Consider the following 25,623-nt stretch of genomic DNA (forward strand, 5'->3'; position numbering starts at 1 on the left):
AACAAGCTGCACTCACAAATGATCCTGAATTGTGCTAGACACAAACATGAGGTTTTAATTAATACATTTGTTGTTGTCATAGACTGGGTCTCCAACGTTGCATGTCTTACAGAGGAAAGTGGTTCCTCATTGTAGAGTTATAAACTGCTCCACACATTTTAGTTATAAAAAAACAGTAGGAGAGAAACAGTATTACAACTGATGTTACATCAGGCCACTTTTGACCTTGAATGCTTAGTGTCATGCATACATTCCTGGCACCAAATCATGCATCAGCTACTTCCCCCTACCCTTTTAATGGAAAGATGAGACCATGAAATCAAGAACCAAGCCTTGAGTGACTAAAATAAAATGGATGCTTAGGAAGAAGACATTCAATAAAATTGAAAGGTGGAAAATTCAAAACTGATAGAAAATACTTTAAAAAAAATACAATTATTTTGTGGAAATAATTGCCACAAGATATCATTGAGGCTTAGACTTTAGCAGGTTTCAAAAAGGTAAGACATTTATACGGATAATAAGAATAGGAATTGCCCGACTGGATCACGTTCAAGGTCCATTTAGCCCAGTATCCTGTCTCTGATAATAGTCAGATCCAGATGCTTCAGAGGAAGGGGCAAGAAACTTCCTAATCCCTAGCAATTACAGATTTGGTTTAATAAAATATGCATTTTAATACTGCTAATTGCAAGGTCATACATGTAGGGACTAAAAACATAGGTTACACATACAGTCCCCCATCCTATATCTTGGAAGACTGTGAACCAGAAAAACATTTAGAGGTCATGGTTAGTGGTAAAAGTTAGCTGGTCCGGTCCGGTATGGCGTACCGTCAAGAGTCGGTATGCCGTGCCAGACTGGACCAGCTTCCCTAGGCTGGCAATTTAAAGGGCCTGGGGCTCCCAGCAGCGGCTGGAGCCCTGGGTCTTTTAAATCACCCCCTTGCCCTGGGGCTCCCAGCTGCCTCTGCAGCTAGTAGCTCTGGGGGTGATTTAAAGGGCTGCCTGAGGCCCGGGGATTTAAAGACCCCACCTCTTCCGGTTGAGGCCCCGCCCCTTGCGCAGGATTCCGGAGTACCAGTAAGTCCTTTAAGTTACTTTCACCCCTAGTCATGGTGGATAACCAGCTGAATATGAACTTGCTGTATAATGTGGGGACTCAGAGAGCATATGGAATCCTTGAGTGTACAAGCAGGAGAATGTTGAGTAGTAGTAGGGAGATGATATTACCTCTTATAAAATGGTAGTCAGACCATTATTGGTATACCGTGTCCCTGTCTAGTGGCCATGCTTTTAAAAGAATGTTGGGAAATTAGAGAAGGCCCAGAAAAGAGCTGCTACAAGAATTGATTCAAGGTCTGAAAAACACGTCTTACTAAAAAACTCCAAGCTAAAAAAGCTCAATCTGTTTAGGTTAACAGAAAGAAGGTTAAGAAGTGATTTGATCACAGCCTATTAGAGAAAGTACCTATGTGGAGAAAGAATTTATGATAGTACAGGGCTCTTTAATACAGCAGACAAAGGCATAACAAGATCCAGTGTCTGGAAGCTGAAACTAGACCAATCTAAACTAGAAATAAGGTACTTTTTAATTTTTTTTATTATTACTTTATTTTTGGCAGTGCAGGTAATTAACCACTGGAATAATTTACCTCGAGATGTGATGGATTCTCCATCTTCTTCTGTGCTGGGCCCTAAGTGTATTCCACACATGGGTACGCATGCGCACCATGCAGCTGAATCTGGAAGTTTTTCCAAGCAGAGTCCGTTGACCTGCACATGCGTAGTATCTTCCCTTGTGATGCCGACCGAGGCTATAAGGGGTGATGCAGGTCATAGTGGAAGTCTTTCTAAAAGATATGCTATGACTCAAGTGGAAGTTATAGGCTTGAAGCAGAAACCACTTGGTGAAATTCTAAGGTCTGTGTAATGCAGGAGGCCAGAGTAGATAAACATAGTGGTTCATCTGGCCTTAAAATAATATATGAATATTCCTTCAAAAATTTGTTTGCATTAATGAATTAATAAATCTGGATACTCTTGCTATCCATATAAATGTCCAGTCCCTTTTCAAATCTTGCTAAGTTTTTAGCCTCAATAACCAGAGTTGTTCTAGTAAATACTAAGAGGGGAGGAAAAAAATACCAAGAGTTTTGGAAGGGATTTAAACCCTCAAATTTCAGGGTATAAGCCAGGGGTCGGCAACCTTTCAGACGTGGTGTGCCAAGTCTTCATTTATTCACTCTAATTTAAGGTTTTGCGTGCTGGTAATACATTGTAACGTTTTTAGAAGGGCTCTTTCTATAAGTCTATAAAATATAACTAAGCTATTGTTGTACGTAAAGTAAATAAGGTTTTTAAAATGTTTAAGAAGCTTCATTTAAAATTAAATTAAAATGCAGAGACCCTGGACCGGTGGCCAGGACCCGGACAGTGTGAGTGCCACTGAAAATGAACTTGTGTGCCGCCTTCGGTACGCGTGCCATAGGTTGCCTACCCCCGGTATAAGCCAATCTCAGTTTATTAGGGGTTACGGAGGAGAACTTTCTCTAGTGACAAGTTATCCCACAACATGGATTCTTGTACCTTTTTCTGAAGCAGCCAATGCTGGCAACTGTCAGTGACAAGATCCCAGACTAGATGGACCATTGGTATAATCCAGTATGGCAATTCCTATGAACTCCAAAATATTTTTACCAAAATAGTAACCTATTTATAAAACAATCACATTCTCTGTCAAGTGTTTACCCTTCATGCAAGAGTAGTAATAAAACACACTTGACGACAGAAAATCTAACAACTTAAGTCACAGCCTCAGAAGCCAAACTTTTGTGGTTTTAGAGTTTGGTTCCTACAAACACCATATGGCCCACTTCTTCCTGCCGAGGTAGATCATCTTTTCTCTTCATCTCCACATCTAGTGCATTAGAGACCAATGCAACTCTGTCCATGGGGAATGGATAGCACCTATCTTGGAGTAGACAATATTTTACCAAAAGGCTTTACGTGTAGCTAACGCTGCTCCATTAATTTTAATAATAGCTTACAGTCTCCTTCCAAGATATCGTGGCCCCTCTCTGTGTACTTTACAATAGATGGGTGTTTTAATCAGGGTGTCAGGATCTTGGCAGCATTTTACACTCCAGCTGATGCCACAAAAAAAATTACAGCTAATGTTCCCTACCTCTTTCTAGCTTGTGGTAATGCTATTGGTAAGTTATACACATGCCCCCATGGGTCTCAAAGATGGTGGAGATAATGCTTTATAATGTGTGGGTGGCTGGCTTAGAACTGAGCTGTCCAGAGGACAAAACAGGAGAAAGTTGTGTCATATGAAAGCATGTGTTTATAACCAGGGGGGTGGGGAGACTGGAGTATACCCTTTTGTCCTTCCTTGTCCTTCCCCAATTTCCATCCCCAAAGCAAGCTACATTACAGCCTTACACTGCCAAATATTCTGGTAAGAGTGGCTCTTTGGGAACCCCAGACCCTGGTTTGACATTTTTGCGGCTTGAAGTTCTGAGAGAAACTAATAGTGACTAATAAAGCCAAAGAGAGCACCATCCCATCCAAGCCCTTCCAGTTGCTCCTCTCTGCTGTGGAATGTGTCGTTACTATCAGGGATGATCCCACTGCACCTTTCAATTCTTGAACCTTGGACCAATCACTTAACCTTTTTAGCTCATTATCTCTGCTTGTGAAAGCAATGCATTGTGGGTATTTTTGGTTTTTTCTTTTTAATTATATTTCTCAGTGTTTACTTTGATCAGAATTGATTGACTTGTTTTCCTGAGGTGTTGCATCGGTTCTTTTAAGATGCTGAATAATAATACTTTGCATGCTTGTGTGATCAGCCAAATCTTATCGCATGTCTAATGTGCAGGGTAAAAACAGGTGATGTATGGATATCAGAAACAGTCATGCAGCCCTGTAAAACTCAACATGCAGAATTATACACAGCTTTCTCCAATGTGCTTCTGACTTAGGTGGATTCTAGCCCTTGTGGGACTGCTTCTAAAGGGCTTCTTTAGTCCACGTGAAACCCACTCCATGAAGCCACTCTTACCATGTGTTTAGGGAGTAACTAAAGTAATTCCAGGATCATAACCAGAGTGAAGGCTCCTAAACCCATGTTTCTCTTCTTCAGGGCATCAGGTCTTTCTGAGTCTATTTTTATTATTCAATATAAAGGCTGTTTCCCCCTCACCCTATGCATACTGTCCCGTCCCTCTCCCCCTCCCCCCCCTGCATGCCATGGAGGATGATATGGGGCCGCATGGGTACGTGCGCACACACATTCTCTTGCTGATTCGCTCCTGCCAGAAAGCCCAGGTTGTGGATTCATACATCACCTGCCTGTGTAAAACGCATGTGCATGCTGCCGTCCTCAATAACCGGAATGTGTTTTCTGTTCTTTTTGTTTTTGTTTTGTTTTTGTTTTTTTGTTTTTGTGTGGATTTTCTGCAGTGTGGTTTACCAGGACGGATTTTACGGTGCTGACCTCTATGTAAGTACACACACCGGAGCCTTCTCATCCCCAACCTTCGACAAGCCAGCCTTTTTTTTTGGTTGTTGTTGTTTGTTTATTTGGTTGGTTTGATTTGTTTTTGTTTTTTTAAAATATCATTTTCTTTAATTTTCTTCTTCCTTGTGGATATATATATTATATATTTAAGAATGCAAGCATGCTTCTCTGTCACTGCGCTTGCCCCTGGGTGCAAGACCTAAGCCTATGGGTTTCCTGATCATTGCCAGGGTCAGTTTACTGGGTGTCCTCTCCCCACATGCACACTGCTACTAATCAACCTGAGAGATGATTAGCAAATTAAAATTTCTCTCAATACTTCTCTCATTTGCATAATTTGGATATAAAAATAACAGGACTGGTTTAGCCTCAGACGGTCCCTTTCCCTCTCCCCTCCCCCTTCTTCTCCCCTCTTGGGGCCCTTTCAAGCTTGATTTGTGCACCATGCACAAGCTAACTGAGCTCTGTGTTTACAAAAGCTCGTGTACCATTGGGATGTGGATGTCACTCCTCTGGAGAAGACATGGGGCTGATTAAAAACGGAGTCTGAGATACTGGAGTGAAGGTTGGCATCTCATTTTGCTAGTTGAAATGGTACCTAACTAGAATAAGGGTTCTCTTTCTTCTCCCTAGGGGAGTTGTAGAACACGTATATGTGAGGATGTTTAGATGGAAGAGTCAGCAGCCTCCTGCTTTCTGGTAAATTTCTCAAGCACCGCAAAAGGCTTTGCCCTATCATGTGATTCACCAGCATCTCTGTATCCAGAATTCCTAGCGCACTGATGTTTGAAATGATTGAGGGTGGTGTTCCTAGAACATAGAGTTGGGCAGGGGGTTCTGATTGGTAGGTGAGGAGAGCAGTTTTCCTTTGGATGGAAAGTTCCATTATAACAATCAGACTATAGGAATGTGCTCTCCAGACCAAAGAACTTTAAATTCACTGTCCCCACCCTCATCCTGCTCAGACTATCAGGCTCCAGCAAAGCTGTCCCTTAAATAGGGAATTTTGTCTTGTTTGTGGGTATTGTGGCCAGAATAGCTGAACTTGGTTTCCATACTGCTTAGGAGATGGTGCCCCTAACATCCAAAGATATACATCTAGAGGTTGGTTCCTGGGTAATGGATAGGGTTGACTTTGGGCTTCTCTGGTCTATATGGAGCTTCAGACCTTATAAAGACACTTTTCTCAACCCAACAGTTAGAAAACATTCTATTTAAACACTGAGGAACTTAGTGTTATGTATATACTTTGCCTGCCTGCAAGTAAACTCTCACACACATGCTCTCACATGTACATGCCTGCACACACCCATACACATGAATTTCCTGATTCACACAGGTGCTCTTGCACATATGCTCACCTAGAAATTGATCTGCCTGGTCAAGTGTTCCATGACTTTCCAGGATGTAGGAAAGAGTTTTGGTTTTTTCTGTCACTCCTAAAGCCTTACTCTAGTCTATATAGATCAGCGAGTTTGGAGCTCACCATGCAGTGACTAAGCAGGTAAATGGGCAGCTATTCTGTGCTTGGTGGCTTCTGTTCCACAGTCTGGCACATTAAAGCCTCGTTGAGAGGGAAATGTTGACTGGGGTTATCCCCTGATTCTTTTCAGAAAGTTCCTTCAGATCTTTAACTTGCACCTTTGATGCATAAAAGGGGCTCATTTAACATCTTAATACCTTGACAGTGACCTTAATAGTACAGAGAATCCCCACACCCACCTCATGTTGCACTCCAGTTTCAGCATTTAATGTGTCTAAGCTCTAAAAAGGGACTAGAACCCGCAGATGAAACCATTTATTTGGCATCTTGCTATAACAGTTCAGGTCCCACTAATGGGGAAAACAGGAATGCAATATAGGGCATCTCTGAAGATAGGTTGGTCAGGTTCATCCCTATACCTTTTATTGCTAGAGTTCTCAAGAGAGATGCATCTCAGCTCGAACTTCTAAGTTACCCCACTTTCCAGTCTGGACTGGCACAGATTGAATGGGGTGCTGATGCCTCATATCCCACTGGATTGTATTCGTTTAGTTGCTATATGAGGGCTGTCCTAAGTTATCGGATGAAGGAACAGGGTTCTTCAGCCACTGATTTGGGAAGAGAATTCCCTAGCTGTTGGGGTGGTGGAAGTTAAGGTGAAGAGCCCTCACACCTGCTGAACTGGTAGGGGTGGGCTGAGGAAAAGCAGGCGGGAGAAGGACCTCCAGCTGGCAGGATGGGGTGAGTAGGGGGAGAAGAGGGTTGTTCCAGACTTTGGCTGCTCTTCCTTCCCACACAGGTATCATACGCTTTGATTTGGTTTTCCTCTTCCTCCTCCCTCCTCTTCTTTTCTGGGGCAACCATCCTGCTAGCCACTTTCTTCCTGTTCCATCTCTTGTTGGACTCATTCCTGTCTGGCAAAATAACTGAATTTATAAAGTAACCTTCCCCAGGGTCGGTGTTGGGGGAAAACAGCTCCATTCTGGCCATGAGGAAAGACGGTGCTTCTCCTACAATGGGGTCAGTCTGGGACAACAAACCACCCATAAAGACCACTCCCATCTATGAAAAGCGTGCTTGCATCCACTGGAAAGAAAAGGCTGGTGAGCCCCTCTGTGGGCTGTGTTTGTATGATTGTTTCTTTCCACAGCTGTGTTTTTTGAACTGCTCTTCCTGTGTTCTGTTATAGAATAGTCTTACAGGAACCAATCATTAGCGCTAAAATACCTCAGGTAGGACTGCCAGTGTGACCTGCCAACCAATCAGATTGTGGATTGCAGTGGAAAAAAACTGAATTATACTAACCATTCCAGCGCCACATTAGAGATGGGAACAGAGGCTTTTTTTAGGACAGTGCAGACTTGTGAGCATGTGATCAAAGCTCCTGCTACCTCTGGGCTGCACATGTTCAGGTTTCACACCGAGTGGCTTTTCATTCCAAAAATTAAGTGGAAGGGTTAACAAAGGTCATGCTTGTCCCATTACTAAGTAGGTTCACCTGGTGCAGTGAATGGTGTTGTTCTGTCACCTCTTTCAGTTCACCCCTGCTGATCCACAGTGCTTACCTGCCAGCTTTCTAATATGGAAATCCTAGAAATCAATTCCAGCCCCTTCTACTTTTTAACCTTCAGTTATAGGGGCATTGGGGAATGGAGAAAAGACACACTAGGCCTAGAAAACAAAGGGTTCCTAAAATTGGACTTGCAACCCCAAAATGGATAGGGTAGTGAGTATATAGACACACTCATCTGCATGGACTGTCCTTTTCTTCATGTTTCTGGAAATACCTCTGACACCAAGAGGTATGCAGGTGCTCCATAGTACTGAACCTGAGCAACACACTTCTCTGCTCGCTCTCTCGTATCCTCTGCCACTCGAGAGAAAGGGCACTTGCTAATATGCCTGAATAATAAGGCACTGAAAGAGGAGAGGGGAAGCTTGTTGCAAGGTGTAATTGGATTTCCTTATGGTCTGTTTAGTTTATGATTACCCCATTTGGCTCTTATGTGTGGAAGAGAGAGAGTGTTTTTTTTGTGCTGAAGAGCAGTGTAGGCAACTTGAAAACACTTGCTATCTGCCTTTAGAATCTTCAGTGGACAGTTGAAACGTTGCTTCAGTCAGACAGCAGCTTCACACTTGCATCAGTTGTCAAATAATTTTCAGATACTTGCAGCAACAAACTAATACTGAAAAAATCCATATTTTCATTTTGGCAAAGGAATCCAAAGGGGATATTTTGATTTATCCTTCTGTTGCTGGGTCATGGCTGGTATCTGCTTATCTTGGTCCTCTGGCCCTCAGAAAAGCAGTTTGAGGTCAGGGGACGTCTGCCACACACCTAGGAAAATCCAATCAGATTGACAAATGAGGACAATGGAATCAGCCTGTAGGGCCCTCCATATAGCCACAAAAGAGGAGAGGTTCATTAAAGACAACTTCTCTCAGCACTTGAGACATACTGAGAGTAAAAGAACTCAAATGAAGCTAATCTGCACTTTGCCAAAGCAGTGCTTAGACTGTCCTCATCTGTCTTCACACATCTCCCTCAACCGAGCCAAAATAGCGTGGGCTCTAAAGACCCATGCTGTAGAAGGGCCTTCTCTTTGCAACTGATTGCGCACTAAATACATACAGCCCTTCTCCTTGCCCCTCTTCCCTTCTTGTGGTAGAGCTTTGTTACTGCCTTGCTGGTAGGGAGGTGTCTGACATCACATTCTCACAAGAAGTCCAGACCCATTCATTTGTTTTGACACACAGTTTGGAGATTTTAAAAAAAGGCTAACTAGATTGAGGGAGATTGCACAACTGCCTTGGGTATTTAGGGACTATGCCATTGAAGGGTAGGCTCCATTAGGGTCCCTCTGCAACACTAGAGAAGTATGGAGCAGCTATTCAGGAGCTGTCTTTTTCATTGGATGACATGAACATGCAAGTTCAGTGAAAATATCCTATAGTGATGCACTTTAAATAAGCTACAATCCCTTATGAGAGTGGCATCAGAAATCATTGGGGGTACGCCCCTGTGAGTGGGTTAATGGATTAGCTTTTTACTTCAGGCAAAGTTGTGTGTGGGCAGGAATAACAGGATGGAGACATTGTAGGTGCTTTGGACAAGCTGTGTGGGATCTGAGATGCATTGACGGAGCTATGTGTGGGTCATGGGTTTGGAAAAGCAGGGGCTGCTGCTGAGGAAGGAGACTCCCACAGAGCTTCCCCTTGCCTTTTATAAGTCCTAAAACTCACCAGAAATTATTAAGTAATGAAAAGGAGTGAGAAATGGGACCTTTTATTTTTCCCGTTTTGGTGTATTCGGACCTGCTTAGGTAATGCTAGATATACCCAGATGGCTGAATCCCCAGAAGCTGTCCTTGCTCAGGAGCGTATCATAGTGATGTTAGTCCCCATTTTTTGTTTTGTTTTATTGTACACACACATAGATATGTAAACCATTCCAGATCAAATAGGTCTGATTATGTGTGTATATACATGTATCCTTTAATTTTTTTAAAATTAACAGTAGCTTCCATTTTGCATCAGTGCATGGTTAAGACCAGTACACATGTCAGCTGTTTCTTAACTTCATTTCTCCAATGAAATATTTCTCCTGTTTTTTGTTTGTTGTGCAGTCGGCTGAAGAAATGTTAACATCTCGCTCTAAATCTCTCAGTGGAGTCTCTGTTCCCTTCTCTGATATAACAGATGGGTTATTGCTTGTTATAATTATTAACATTGTGGTGTGGGCTAGGGCTAGGGTGGGAGACGTTTTTATTTTGGGGTGGGATGCGGGGATTGTTAAGGTTTGGAATGTTAACTCCAGTGGTGACTGACTGTTTCCGTAATAGCAGGTCGTTGTGGCTGCACGCTCTAGTAATTGAGGCTGTGTACTTCACCGAGCTTGTGGTAGAGCCTAGGACAAACTGCTGTCCCAAGAGAATGCTGGGATAGATAGAACTAGCCAATATGAGTCTGAACGTGGTGATTTTGCTGGTTGTTTTAGCTCCAGATGTCAGCATGCTTAGTTTTTAATTTGATTAATAGATGTTACGCCATTACCTTTCCCACACCTGATTCCAGTCCCTCTGTCCTTTTTCCCGTTATATGACATGTAAGTTAAAAGAGAATAAATGAAAACCTTTTTTTGGTTTCAAACTGCATCTTGCTGTTATGTTCACAATAACCTCCACTCACATTAAACATGGCTGCTGATCTCCTATGTGGCTAGTAAATGTTCGGGAGAGTGAGAATCTGGGCACATTCTGATGCAGGCTGCTCTGCATGTGATACTAACGTGCGGAACTGGGTAAATTTTGCATCTGTCTGAACATTAGACATACCAAGAATTCAGGAATCTCATAAACTAGGAGAGTACAGTGGTGGTGTCAACTTGAAGTTTTGCTTGCATTTGCTGGGGAAGGTTAATATGAATGAACTGAGGGCAGGTCTACACTATGGAGGAAAATCGATATAAGATACGCAACTTCAGCTACGTGAATAACGTAGCTGAAGTCGAAGTATCTGATATCAAATTATTTACCGTCCTCATGGCACGGGATCGACGTCCGCGGCTCCCCATGTCGACTCCGCTACTGCCGTTCGCGTTGGTGGAGTTACGGAGTCGATATGAGTGCGTTCGGGGATCGATATATCGCGTCTAGATGAGACACGATATATCGATCCCCGAGAAATCGATTGCTACCCGCCGATACGGCGGGTAGTGAAGACATACCCTGAGTGTCACTGTACCTCGGGCACCCTCTCTTTCATGTTTGGGGATCAGCAATAAAGTATAAAAACCCAGCAAATTTAGGTGGAGGGACTAAAAAACAGCTAGCTAAGAGTGGGAGGGTAAAAGCAGTGACATCACACCATTTTAAAAAGATGATGTAATGTTTAATGAGTGAAGATTTGCAATATGCTGTATCTCATTAACAGGAAGATCCTAACTTACCCGTCCACATTATATCTTCATCTCCTCCAGAGTAAGAAAGCATCTGCAAACTTGTCTTCCATTCAGCTCCCCATCCTTCATTCCAAATAGCTCCACTAAGGCAGTGGAAACAAAATAAAAGCCATTGCCTCTTTAAAAAAAAACAAAAAAAAAAACTTTGAAACGAACTTCCCAAGGAAAAGGATCATGTATTTCCCCTCAGATTGAATATGAGCTTGAGGTTTTGCTTTTGCCCTCTTCTGGACAAAAAATTTGTCGGCTAATGATGGCAAAGTTGTCATTAACCCTATGTAAGGCTAGCTTTTGGTCCTACACAACTGCATAAATGCTTAAAACTGTCTCGGGGGTTTTCTGGCTTTAGTAATGTCTCTCTGTGATTCACAAACTGGAGTCACTGGCCATATTGTCCCCATATGGTTAACAAAAGCCATGTTCAAAGTTATACAGTAAATGCAAGTCAAATCCCCATTTCACCAAGCTCATTATCCTGGTTTCTGACAAATGAAGCCTCTTCAGATGGGCCTTTGTCTCCATTCTGAGCGGGACTATACCTTTACGTCCATAGGTTACCTTTAATTGCCCCATGAAAGATATAGAAAGCCACTTGCCTGACTACTCAGAGCGCTCTCAGCCCAGAGAAGGGGGAAAAGAAAGGAACTGCCTGTCTCTCTGCTTTTCAGGAATTCCACTCAGAGACCCACAAATCTACCTTTGACTCGGGATTTAGGATGAATTTTGCCAATTCCCTGGGAGCTGTAACTAAATTTCTGAACAATCTCCTGTGATCTGTAGCATCCCAGCATCTTTTAAAAGGCTTCTGTGTATTCTCAGAGCAACTATAGCATGGACAACAGCAACAACACAAGCTTCCCTGATGTAATGTCCAGAGGTCCCCAACATGCCTCAGCCTTACTTTGAAGGGGCCAACCCAAAGTGGAAAAAGGCTAGTTCAGTCTCTCTAAATGTTTAATCCTTGCTGCCTCTGCCGAGAATGCCAGTTAGTTGCACCTGGTTCAGTTTCTGGGAGTTTCTCTAACTGATAATTCTTTTGTGTATCTGAACCAGGTGAATATCTAAACTTCTTGTCCCTCTCACAGCAAAGAAACAAAAGCAGGAGTTTCCCTGGGTGATTTTCTTTCTAAAGTGCATATTGCTGGAAAAGAGAACACCTTGTTATGTATCAGAGGGGTAGCCGTGTTAGTCTGGATCTGTAAAAGCAGCAAAGAGTCTTGTGGCACCTTATAGACTAACAGACGTTTTGGAGCATGAGCTTTCGTGGGTGAATACCCACTTGACTTGTATCCGATGAAGTGGGTATTCACCCACGAAAGCTCATGCTCCAAAACGCCTGTTAGTCTATAAGGTGCCACAAGACTCTTTGCCACCTTGTTATGTTCCTTTGCCCGCAGCCCACACTTCTCTTCTTAGGCAGCTTCCCCCAACTCTGGCAGAGGGGCATATAGGGTTACAACAGCCAAATTTAGCTCTTTTCTGTCCTGGTTTTCCCCTCCTCAACACCAACTGTAATTTCCCACACGAATGACCTTATGAGATTTCCTTCAGCCTGTGCCTTTCACTAAACTGCCAACCCTGTAGAACATAGAGGGGTTAGAGGGTGACTCTGTTGTGATGGATGTAACATGGGAGCTGATGCAGTTTGAAACACTTCCTCTCCTTGTGGTGTGTGTGAGCTTTGCTTTCTGTTGGTGGACAGGTATCTGTAAAGTCAGTTCTCTTTTCTCCTTCAGGGTGGATATGCAGCCTACAGATATGCACAGCCTGCTACTGCAACAGCAGCCACGGCCGCTGCCGCCGCTGCAGCAGCTTACAGCGATGGGTATGTAAGGAGGAATGGGGCAAGCTTGATGTGCTCAAGGGTTCATGGAGTACTGCTACTCCATTTAAATACTCCTCTACCTCATTACTGTTGCTCATCTTTCCCCTCCCCCCCAAAAACAAACACACACACACTCTCTCGGAAAATGTCCCGTTGGCCCATTCCAGGCTTGGGCTCTGTAGCTGTCAGATATATGGGATAGGGCACTAAGCCTGATTTCTCCCTTACCCCTTTGGTCTTCTGTCAAAAGAGACAACATGGTTTTATGGCTAGGGCCAGGTACTGAGAGTCAGGAGACATGGTTTATATTCCAATTTCTTTGTTCTGTGACTGTGGGTAAGTCACTGAATCACTCTGTGCCTCAGTTTCCCCATCTGTAAAATGGTAAGAATTACCATGTAAAGTAGTTTGAGATCCTTTAATGAAAACTTCTGTATATGTGCAAGGAATTATTCAGATTATTATCAGAGTGCTTGTCATAAGGTCTTTTATCTCCCTGTAGAGTGAAAATTGCATATTAATTCAAATGCATGGTGGGACTTTTCAGTTTTACTAGAGCTGGGGAACATTTTTCAACCAAAACTTTTGAGGGTGGGGGTGTCAAAAAGGCAAATTCAGTGACACCAGCACATTTCATGAATTTGTGTTGGTTTCGCCAAATTGTTTTGGCCAACTCTCGTACCCCCCATCCCTCCCAAAAATCTAAAAACATCTAAATGTTTTTTGTTTTGACATTTGAAACCGAACAGTTTCATTTTTGGTGTCAAAACCACTTTTTATTTTGAAATTTCCTGCAGTTTTGAAAATGCAAAAATGTCAAGAAAAACACTTAAAGTCAAAACAGAAGGTTTTGTTTGACCTGAAACTAATTTTTTCATTTTTTTTGGAATTGCCAGCAAACTGAAAAATCTCTCATTTATCCATCTCTAAAACTTGCACTCCTATCTTCGTATTCTGGACAATTCCTCTCTCCCTTCCATTTAGCTGCTGTAATCATGGCAGCTGCCCTAATACCAGTAGTTGCCCTCCTCCAAAATTGCACCACTAGATGTAGCAGGGGCACTAAATGTGATGCCAGCTGCCCTCACCACACTCCTGCTAATTGAGAATATGGCTTTTGTGTGTCCCCTCCTTGCAGGCCTTTCTCCCACCCAATGTATCCATAGATTCTCTCCTGAATGGGGCTGCTTCAAGCAGGTGTGGGCAGGGGCACAACACCATCCCCTCACCCCTTCCTCTGGTCAAAGAGCAATATCTAAATCCCTCTGTGGAGTGACATTTTTTTCTTTTCCCCCTTTCTTCAGTTATGGCAGGGTGTACACAGCAGATCCTTATCACGCCCTTGCCCCTGCCGCTAGCTACGGAGTTGGCGCTGTGGTAAGTATGATTTTCTTTCTGTCCTCCTGCCATTTCTCTCATTCCCACTATGGCAAATAGCTGCCCAGGGCACAGGAGCTGCTGAGAGTCTCTATCAGCCACCTTTTCTCTTTAGTCAAGAGGCATCTCGCTGCAAGGAAGCGCTCCAGCTAGTCCATGCCCCCTTGTCTGTATTGCCTGACAGATCTGTTACTGCAGTTGGAGATGAGCAGTGGCTTATTGTTCTGGTGCTTAGGAGGGGGATGGGGATTGCAATAGGGTGATATCTGATAGTGTGGCTTTATTATTATTATTTATATGACCATAGCGCCTAAGAGCCCTAGACATGGACCATGATCCCATAGTGCTTGGTGTTGTACAAACACAGAAATAAAAGCTGGTCCCTGCCCTTAGTAGCTTACAGTCTAACCAGACAGCACAGAAACAGGATTGGGGGAAGGGGTCTCACACACAATCAGAGTGAACAATGTGTTGGTGGCAAACAGCATGTTAGTGCTGTGACTCTTTTCCTTATTTTGGTGGGTACAGTTAGGATGGGATAATTAAAAGGAAGGGCAAGGGGGACATTGAAAGGAAGGGAGATGAGGGGAATAGGGAAGGGGAGAAGAGGGGAACAGGGGTGATGCTGAGGCAGAGAGACTAGGGGGGATGGGTGTAGGGGAAGGGTTGGAGCCAACAGCCAATCAGAACAGGACGGAAAAAGTCCACTCAAACCTGCAGAAAGTTCTCCAAGGATACGTCTACCATGTAGTGAAAAACCCACGGCACTGAGTCTCAGAGCCCGGGTCAGCTAACTTGGGCTGCAGGGCTATAAAATTGCAGTGTGGGCGTTGGGGCTTGGGCTGGAACCTGGGCTCTGAGACCCTCCCCCCTTGCAGGGTCTCAGAGCCAGGGCTCCAGCCCAAACCTGAATCTCTACTCTGCAGTTTTATAGCCCTGCAGCCCAAATCCTGAGAGCCCGAGTCAGCAGACCTGGGCCAGCCACGGATCTTTTATTGCACTGTAGACGTAACCATAAGGACCAAAGGTCTTTGATTTGGCTGTTTCTGCCCTTAACCGGCCCTGCTCTGTAGCTTTCTCCCAAGCCCACATGAGGGGAAGGGCAGAGAGACACACCTGAGTCCTAGTGCCCCCAGACTGTGTGGCGGTCTCCCCTGCACAATTCTGAGGGCGGGAGTACCCCCAGCTGGTCCCCATTGTACACACTGGCCCTTGCCTTGGCTGCTTCTGCTTCTACTGGATGGAGTCTCTGGAAACTGTTGTGGCAAAGCTTGAAAGTGCAAGGCCTCCTCTCACCACCACTTACCTTAACTTTAAAAACTGTGTTGCATGCAAAGAATACTAATTCTTGGTGGGTGAGGGAGGTAGAATAAGGTCTTGTCTCTCCTGGGCCTCAGAGAGCTGCCAATGGAGCTGTTGTTCCTGGTTCCCCTTGGCACTAGAATGAGGTTGCTGAGGAGCTTCTTGCATTCCTAAATCCCAAGTTCTATATATTTAAGGGCTCTGAATGGGACGAAACCCCCTATAGAAAGGAACATGAGGGCCTTTGAGCATTGGAAGCATTGCAGACCAACACTGAGGTGCATGGTGCTGTGGAATTCCTGGGATTGGAACAGCAAGGGGTGTTCCAGGTCAGGAGTGAGTAAGGTGACCACATAGAAAGTGTGAAAAATCTGGACAGGGGGGTAGGGAGATAAGGTAATAGGCGCATATATAAGAAAAAGCCCTGAATATCGGGACTGTACCTATAAAATCAAGACATCTGGTCACTCGAGGAGTGAGATGCTGGGGAAGAGCTGTGGTGCGGGACATGACCGGAAAGACACAGGTTAGAACCGGTCAGGAATGAGGTGTGTGGAGCAGCTTGCACAGAACTCACCCTCGCCATGTCTGCTTCCAGTCAGTACTGTATCTCTGCTGTTATGAACATTGAAATGCAAGCGGGTTCATCCAAAAAGGAAACATAGAATTGTACTCAGAGATCCTTGAAGCTGTTTGGATTGGGAGATTTGCTCAACTCTACTTTCAACTAACTGGTTGTCTGTGAGGCTGTCCCACCTGCACCTGGTGTCTGTTTTTTCTGACTTTCCCAGCTCATCTGCCAGTGGGAGGCTCCAACGGTGGATCAACACCTGGACGCACTCTCTCCGATCCCTTTCACGGAGTTTTTGTCATTGCTTTGAATGTTTCTCTCCCCTAGCTCCTAATCCCCTTTTCTTTTCTCCTTTAACTTCTGCAGGCGAGTTTATACCGAGGTGGCTACAGCCGATTCGCCCCCTACTGAAGTGACGTGAGCCCCTGCAAGTGGGACAGCCCCCCAGTTCATGAGGCCTGGCTATTGCAATATTTACTAGTAGAGGAACTCTATAGCAAGATGAGGAGGAAAAACAAAAAAACAAAAGAGAAAATACTTTTTTATACCTCACTATGTTCTTTGAATATGTATTTTTCCTTTAAATTTCTGCCTTTAATTCTTTTGTTCCAAAGATTGTGCTTTTTTTTTCGTTTGTTTTTTGTTGTTTTTTTTTTTAACTGTGGTAAAAAATAATGCATTTCCGTGTCTATATGTTGGTGCATAGCTTATCCTACCAATCACGGAAGAGGCAATTAATGATAAGGAAAGATGTTAGGAACCAATATCATGCAATTAATTGTGGACAAAGTTACTTACCTGGATCTGGTGCTTGGCACCTGTGGGACAGGAGGATGTGAGGGAGAGCCTCTTCCTGCTGTGTTTCTGCCCTTTGGATGGATGCGTTGATTGGCTGTGGCTGGAACCCACATGCTGGTGAGAAATAGTTGTTTGTATTTGAAAAGAGGGGAGATGCAGAGACTTCCAGCATTTTATCACCATCTGGCATGCACACACTTGGGACGGTTTCGGCAGTGTCGGGACTGTATAGTTGCCCAGACTTTGCCCAAAGCTTGGGCTATTAACTGCAGTAGGGGACAAGACTTTGAAATGAATTCTTTATCTCTCTCCCTCCACACACACCTAATCCTAGTTGATTGATGTCCACTACTGGACTGTAATTGTCTGTCCTTCCTCTGCTTTCTAAGGTCTTTCTCCTTTACTGCCCCTTTTTCCTTTCTTTCCTTGAGGATTGGGTGGTGTGATGCTGCAAACTTGGGCAGTAACGGCAGAGCTTGAGGCAATGGTTGAGAGTGCTTATGTCTCGGACATCAAGGAGTGCTTAGATTTATCGAGCGTTTGCAGCTTTATGGGGAAGAAAGCTGGCTGAAGAGCCCTGCATCAGTGCCACACTGAGCTGCTCTGAGGTTTAGCATTCAAGGTCCCTCTCTCTATTCACCATGAGCCATGTAGGCATTGCTGCAAATAAATCATTAAAGTAGTGTGAAGACAAAAAATGAGTCATGGATCAGCTGCAGAGGGACAGGGGAGCGTGTGTGAGGGGAAGAGAGAGTTTTATTTCAGAACGCTGTTCCTGAAGTGATTTTGGATAGCTCAGATGTCTGGAGGCAGGCAGAAGCCGTTTGTACAAGCTCTGAAGTCATAGGAATCTCCCATCTCCTAGATCTACTTGAGGCCCTTTAAATATTTAATCTAGAGCCCCAGTGGCCATTCACCCAGCCTCTCAGTATCCTGCAAAGAGCACCTGGACTGCTCAGTCCACATTTACACTACAGACTGTAAGATTCTAAAGCAGAGAGACTATTTAGAAGGGCTCCATGGCTCCCAAGGCCATCTTCCTTCTGCTCTTGTAACTAGAGTGATTCTTCTATTTTAAAAAGCAGGCATTTTATAGGTTGCTGCAAGGAGTAGCACTGTGGCAGGGAGTCGTTGCTGTCAACAGCTGAGCTTGATGTTAGAACTCAGAGGAATAGTCTCCCCTCCAGTTGTTAGTTATTGCTATACTCCCAGCAACTCTTGCAATCAAAGGCAGATTCTCTGACGCTTTATCTAACCCTAGACACTAGAGAAACAGAGAGAGAAGCACAATTCCATTTGGCTCCCTTGTCTAGCTGAACTGGTACGGGGGTGACTTTGCACTCCCAGAAGGGCAGTGTGGGGTGTGGATTTGTAGCTAGAGCCTTTCAACTCCTGCCACCATACACTTGCTTCTCTGTCAACAGTTGACATCAGAATAGGAAACCAGATGCGTTGAACTTTAAGCATTGTAAGTGAGCAGGGCTGTCTGGGAGGTGCACTGACCCAGCCATGCACAACACACATCTTTGCTCTTCCCCTCAGCACACGTCCTCCCTGTGCCTGGCAGGGAGGAGGTGCCTGAAGTGGGAAGGATCGGGGAGACATGAGTTAAGCTAGAGACCCTAAAGCTATTGATTCTGTGGAAGAATAGCTAGAACAAGGGGACACCAAACTGCCAGCCTGTTGGCCACTTTTTTTGTTTTTGTTTGTTTTTGTTTTTGTTTTGTTTTTTCAAGCCAAAGTTTGGTTTGTTGCAGTTATGACAATTTTTGTTGTTTGTATATAAATATTTTAGTTAGATTGAAAACGGGGTGGGGGGAGTGGGGTGTTGGGGCTTTCACAAAATCAAGGAAATGAGGGGACGGTGGGATTTTTGGCTTTTACTGGTTGAGTGGGGGGAAAAAAAAATTCCGGTAGAACTTCTAGTGTCATATTGAAGGGAAGCCAATTTCCATCATGTGGCAGAGGGGAGTGGGAGACTCCTTTCTGGAGCTGAGACGCAGCAAAAGCCTTAAACGGAGTTCACCAGAGCCACACCTAGGGTGGTGGGGGAGTGAAAACAGGCTGTCTCCTCTCTGACTCTCAGGAAGGAGAAATGGCTGATGCTGGGGGGCTGCAGAGTGGGAGAGGGCGAGGGGACACAGCTCGCTTAGCGCTGCAGTGACAGCAGCTTGAGCTCCGGCCCCTTTCATGTGTCTCAGTTCAGCTGGTTCTGACTGTAGCTTCTGAAAGGTCAAACTCCACTCTCTCAAGCGCCTCCTGCTCCGTGGCAGCGCAGCACGTGGTTGGTTGCCCCCTTTCCTCCCCAGCTGTAGGGAAGGCTGAACACACTTCTGTTTCTAAGCAGGGTCTGTGCTTGGCAAATATAACCCAGCTTAGTGCTGAGAATCTGGGTTCTTGTCACATAAGTGCCTGGGTTTCGCAGAGGGTGGGTCACCTAATGCTTTAGCACCTCTGTCACCAACTTCTGATTCACAAAGGCCAGGCCCCTAATGCATCAGTGGGGGCTGCCCTGGTCTATTAATCACTGTTCAAGGCCCCTCAGTGTATTAGCACCTGGGTTTCCCTAATTCCTACTCCGTGGTGACTGGGCTGGGGGGAAACTAAGCCCTTTGCCCTGCTGACTACAGGAATTGGTTCTGTAATTTTAGACGTTTACCATCCATACAGTCCAGGTGATACTTTCCAAAACCAAGACCTCCCAGATAGCTTTTACCACAGCTGGATTTTTGCAGCAGGGTTGCACCTATGAATTTTGGGCCATGGCAAGCAAGAGCCCTTCATCCCTTCCTCCATCCCACTTGGCAACCACAATGACTCTGATTCCACAGATTACATTTAATGAATTGGCTCATGATACGAAGGACCTATTTCCATTCAGATTAGCCAAGCCTTGACTGTATCAATCTTTGACATATCCATTGTCCCAAAGATTGAGGAAGGCCTATATCTCCCTATGCAGAATTAATTATCTCAGGCTTTTTATAGGGATAGAAATGGGGCAGGCTTTTATCACTGAGAACATCTAGTACTTTTGCCCTGTAATGATCAGTGTTCAAGAGTTTCTCTCACACAGGACTTGGCTCAGCTTCTTAACCACTTAGGTCTGGTCTGCCTCCCCCAGTGTTTGTACCAGTATAACTAGTTTGGTTAGGGGGGGTGATTTTAGTGATATTGTTATACTGGTGCAATCCTAATGCGAGTGCATCTATATTGGTATAAAGGGGCATTATACCAGCATAGCTTATTCCCCTTCCCACATGGGAATAAGCTATATCAGTATAAGGCACCTATATATATATATATATATAATTGCGTCCACACTAGGGGTGTTGTGTGACTTTAACTACACTGGCCTAGGTAAAGCAGTACAACTTTTGTGTGTAGACAAGCCTTTAGTGTACCGATTACCAACTTCTTATAACCAGCCATTTGTAAGGCAGGCAGGCATGGAGGTCCTGTCTACAGTAGAGCTCAATCATGTTAGCCAAAGCCATGCTTTTAAATTATATTCTTGTTTAGATAGCCCACTGCTATGGGGGCAGTAGTGTGGTCCAGTGGGATGGAGCACTAGGCTGAGAGTGGAAGACTTGGGGTCTGGTCTGGTCTAGTCTAGTCTGGCTTCTACCGATGATCCTGCAATGTGACCTTGAGCAGGTCAGTTCACCTTCCTGTGCTTCAGTTTTCCCCATCCACAAAGCGGGGATAGTGATACTTTATCTTCCTTTTGTGAAGCCCTTTGAAACCATGGGTGAAAAGTTCTATATGAGATCTAAGTAATGTCTGAAACCCCAGTATAGGTAGGGCCTAACTGGTATAAAATGTTTATAAAACTATTTCATAGCCTAGCAGCTTTCTGGTGAGAATCATTCTTAAATGAGGTCCTGGCTATTGTGGTTTTTTGAGCTCTGCTATGTAGTCATCTAAGGGGCTTTGCAAATCTTCATATATCCCCCTTCTACCCCAATCCCCAAGGAGAAGACAAGTAGAGAATAGGTGTGGGGAGCACTTAGGAATTCAAGAAGGGAAAAAAATACTGGCTCTGGGGAACTCTTCTTTTGCTGAGTCCAGCTCCAAAGGGAAACCACACGAGCAGCTTGGAAAATAACTTGCTGCTTGCGCCCCTCTAGTATGCCCGCGTCTGAGGAGTCCATGCCTTGGCGGAGGGGGAAGTGGCTTTTAAAGAGTGTGTTACTTGTTTGCACTGTTTTAAAATAGGAGAAAAAAACAAACTAGTGAACAAGGTGAACATCCAATGTAAACTTCGGTGTGTTTTTATTTTGTCATGCTCTTGAAAATGTCAAACATTTTGTAGTATACACCAGTGAGACTTGATTCTTTGTTGCATAAAACACTATTTTTTGGTGATGTTACTGTCTGAAAAGCTCCTCCCTCCTTGTCCCCACCCTACTGATCCCCCCCCCCCAACTTATTTTATTCTATAATGAAATCACCAGTCGACAAGGCGTGCAGGAATGTGATAGCCAGAGTGTAAAATGGGGCCCTTTCCAAGTAGGCTTTGGGTGTCCTCCAGGGTGGAGTCCTTCCTGTAGCTTGCAGTGTGCAATATAACACCCCTCCCCAGAACGCACACAGGTTACAAAGCAAATTGAACTCAGACGTCCAATGCCAGAATCGGTTGCCACCACTAACAGTGGAGGGGGACATTCCAGAAGTGTTGTAACCACCTGCAGTTGTTGTCCTACCCATGTTTCTGGCAGCAACTGGTGAAAGCTTACACAGGAAGATGGACAAATAAGGTCAGTGCCAGTGCAGCCAGTCGGCAGAGACTGGTAGCAGAGTAAGAATACGTCAGCCAGAACCTTGCCTCTAAGGAGTTTGCTGATGTGTAAAGCCGTCCACCTGAGTATTCATTTGGCTGGCAATCTGCAAAGTGCCAGTGATCTAAGGATTGATTGATTGATCAATAAGTCTCTCTTTTGCCAGATTTTTTTGGGGGGTGGGAGGGGGTCAGTTTGTTGCTTCCCTGAGGAGTGATCTTGTTAAGGGAATCTGGCCTCCCACACAAATAGTCTCAGCTTCAGTCACTTTCTTCTATTTTTCTCTTGACAGTATTTTTTGTGTGCGTGCGTGTTGTAGTTTTGGCAGCTGGGTTTGGCTGCGTTCTCAAGTGACGAAGTAATCCTCTTTTACCCCAGGGGATATGATTTGTTTTTCTTTTTATGTTATCAATTCTGCTTGTAAATAGCTGGCGCAAAAAAAAAAAAAAAAAACCTGGGGCCGATAGCAAACGAGAACCAGGGCTGTAGAGCGATATCGAGCTGGTGGAGAGTTTACTGACCTCACAGGCTGATCTGCCTGAGACTTGGAGCTTTTCAATGCAAGGCTAAAATTCCATGGAACCTCCAGTGGCAACGACTGACTTCGCCCCTTCATGCGGTCTCCCCACCACCTTTCCATTGCCAGGTACCCTCGGGGCATAGGATGCATCAAAATTGGATGCTTTCCTCTCCCCTGGATCATTTCCTAGGACGCCCAAGCTGCTTGTTCAGGGTCCCATTTCTCTGCTGACTCTGGAGAAGCAGTACCTGCATCCCAGGGCTTTGTGACCGTCTCTAACTTCCTGCCCCCCCTCATTAAGTATCATATTGTATAGTAGCTTTCAGACCATACAGTATTCATTGGGTTACTCCTATTATTATCAAGTAGCTGGAATTGTGAAGGTCGGAGTAGTTAGATCTTTAGCTTTTATTCCTTTTTTTTGTATTACTATCCATGTGTATAAATTATTGATCATGTTGCTGGCTTTTATAAACTCTAAGCAAGGGAGGAGCCCTTCCTCACCCTTTGCAAATGGTAATGAAGCACTGTTTTTAAATAAAAGAGAGAAACACCAGTCGGATGTGTCCTGAGTGTTTGTTTACGGGTTCTCTATGATGAACATTGTTGGTTTTCTTGCCCATTCCCCTTTGCAGAAGAATTTCGCTGTTTTCACTTTTGAGGGCAGACAGGCTTTTTTAAAAAAATGATAAATGTAAAGCTCAGGAAAGTCAAGCCGAGAATACTGCCAGAATTCAGGAGAGGCTCTCTCTCAGCTCTGCTGGTGCACCTCAGCCCTGACCTACCGTGTTCATACATTGGGCCCCCAAAGCTGTCCGTATCTCCCAGTCCTGTTCTACAGCACTCCCTGCTATCCATATCCTGTGTTTTCTTAAGAGCAGAAAAACCCACTCACTGTGGACGTGATTTGAGACTTTATTTCACCTATAAGTAATCCACTGAACCCCGTTTTAGAGGGTGAAAGGCTAATATTTCAACCCATAGCGTCTTTAGGGCCATTGGCCTTAAACCTGTGTACCCAGCCACCCTGGCATTTGTGTTAGCATGGCCTCAGCACATGACTCAGAGTCAGCAGTTCTAGGTTCTAATCTTGGCTCTGCATAGATTTCCTGTGGGAGATTGGACAAGTAATTTTAAACTCTCTGATCCTCTTTGCCCATAAAATGAGGATACCCATTATCGCACACAAGTGTTGAGGTTTAAATTCATTCGTGTTTTATAAAGTGCTTTGGAATACTGAAATGAAAGACATCATGCAAGTGTATTATTATTAGCCCTTGAAATAGATGCGTTTTCCAGGCTAATGATCCTAAGAATGAGGGAGAAATAATAAATCATAGTGCTGGCAGAATTGCGTGTAATTGTAGAAGCTGACAAGGGAGCAAAAGAATACAAGGAGAAATCTGTGGCCAGCAGTGTTAAGGAAAATGAGGAGGAGTATTCTGAAGTACATCAGGAACAAAAGGAATGCTACCAAAGGTATTAATCCATTTCTAAATGGAAATAGTAGAATTGTCAATAGTAATGTAGAAAGACAGAAATGTCCAATAAATATTTCTGTTCTGTGTTTGGGCAAGAGCCAGATGATGTATTCATATCCTTTAATGATCAACTATTTTCCATTCCACTAGTAACTAAGGAGAATGTTAAACAGCAGCTACTAAAGTTAGACTTCTTTAAATCAGGAGATCCAGATAATCTGTACCCAAATGTTTTAAAATAGCTGGGCAAGGAGCACTCTGGACCATTAATGTTGATTTTTAATAGGTCTTGGAACACTGAGGAAGTTCCAGAGGACTGGAAGTTAAGCCAGTGATGTGCCAGTATTTAAAAAGGGGTGACCCAAGTAAGTGTCAGCCTGACTTTGATTCCAGGTAAGATAATGGAATAGCTGATACTGGACTTGATTAATGAAGACATAAGAGGGTAAAACAATTCATGGCAATCCACATGGGTTTATGTTGATATCCTTTTTCTTTATTACAAATTTGGTTGATGAAGGTGGTAGTGTTGGTGTAATATGCTTGGACTTCTGTATGGCATTTGACTAGGTACCCAACTACATTTTGATTAAGAAACTAGAACAATACAACATCAACATGATACATCATACATAGATTTAAAAACTGGCTAACTGATAGGTCTCAAACAGAAAATCATTACTGAGCAGGTGTGTTTCTATTGATGTCCTGCAGCGATGGTTCTTGGCCCTGTTTCCAGTGACCTGGAAAAAACACACACACTCAACACTGATAAAGTTTGCAGATGCCCCAAAGATTGAGAGTCGTAAATAATGAAGAGGACAAGTCACTGATACAGAGTATTCTGTATTGCTTGGTAAGCTGGGTCCAAGTGAACAATATATGTTTCAAATATGGCCAAGAATAGGGTCATCAAGGAATAAAGAATGTAGGCCATACACAGTGGGGGACTCTTATCTTGGAAAACAGTGACTTTGGAAAAGACTTGCGGGTGATCAAATACTCTGGCCAAAAGGGCTAATGCTATCCTTGGCTCTGTAAACAGGAATCTCGAGTGGGAGTAGGGAGGTTATATCACCTCTGTATTTGGCACTGGTGTGACCGTTACTGGAATACTGTGTCCAGTTCTGGTGCCCACACTTCACTTGAAAAATTAAAGAAGGTTCAGAGAAGAACCACAAAAACAATAAAAGGATTAGAAAACATGCCTTATAGTGATAGACTCAAGGAGCTAAATCTGTCTAGGGTATTCAAGAGACGGTTAAGGGCTGAGTTGATCAGTCTATAAGTACCTATATGGGAAACAGAAATTTGATAACAGAGGGCTCATCAGTCTCGCAGATAAAGGTATAACAAGATCCAATGGATGGAAGCTGAAGCTAGACAAATTCAATATTGAAATAAGGCACATTGTTAAAAAACGTGGGAAATTAATCTGTGGAACAATTTACCATTGGGTTGCTGTGGATTCTCCATCACTGAATTTTTTTTTAATTCAGGTTGGGTGCTTGTCTAAAAGATCTGCTCTAGTTCAACCACAGCTATCGGACTAGATGAAGGAATTAATTTAGGGAAGTCCTATGGCCCGTGTTAGGCAGGAGGTCAGGCTGGATGATTGCCAAGATTCCTTTTGGCCTTTCACATCTATGAATCTACTGCACTGAGATGCCAACTCTTTAATAATAGGTGATGGGCTTGCTTTCACAGCCCTTTGATGCTGCTAGTCTGTCCTCTAGTGGCTGATTGAGAAAATCACAATTATTCCTGATAACAGTGATGGGTCTGAAACATTTTGGGGCCCAGTGGGGAGCACCCTTTTCTTTTTTTCTTTTCACAAATAGTGTTTCTGTACTGAGAGCTCCATTCTGAGAGACAAAAAGCAGTGACTTTGGAGCACTGGCCAGGGGTTACTTCTTTATTTCCCATGGCTAGTCTCTCTCCGGACTGGTGCAGAGAGACTGGGTGCGTTCTGCACTCTGGTGCTACGTGTTCCCAGTT

General features: G+C 44.0%; 1 protein-coding gene across 14 annotated transcripts in view; it reads left to right on the forward strand.

The window, feature by feature from the left end:
• Window positions 1-18,654, forward strand: part of RBFOX2 (RNA binding fox-1 homolog 2) — a 262,724-nt gene extending 244,070 nt beyond the window's left edge. For 11 of the 14 annotated variants that reach the window (XM_044986568.1, XM_044986536.1, XM_044986527.1 and 8 more), the window contains 4 exons: window positions 4,470-4,509; window positions 12,707-12,795; window positions 14,100-14,172; window positions 16,412-18,654. In XM_044986568.1, the coding sequence (XP_044842503.1) occupies window positions 4,470-4,509; window positions 12,707-12,795; window positions 14,100-14,172; window positions 16,412-16,456 (247 nt within the window). In that variant the 3' untranslated portion in view covers window positions 16,457-18,654. Of the gene's footprint in view, window positions 1-4,469; window positions 4,510-7,199; window positions 7,243-12,706; window positions 12,796-14,099; window positions 14,173-16,411 lie in introns of those variants that run through there. The other 3 variants (XM_044986573.1, XM_044986501.1, XR_006573269.1) reach the window with 2 other exon arrangements.
• Window positions 18,655-25,623: the final 6,969 nt, after the last annotated feature.

This window comes from Mauremys mutica, chromosome 1, assembly GCF_020497125.1.
Source record: "Mauremys mutica isolate MM-2020 ecotype Southern chromosome 1, ASM2049712v1, whole genome shotgun sequence".
Lineage (NCBI taxonomy): Eukaryota > Metazoa > Chordata > Testudines > Geoemydidae > Mauremys > Mauremys mutica.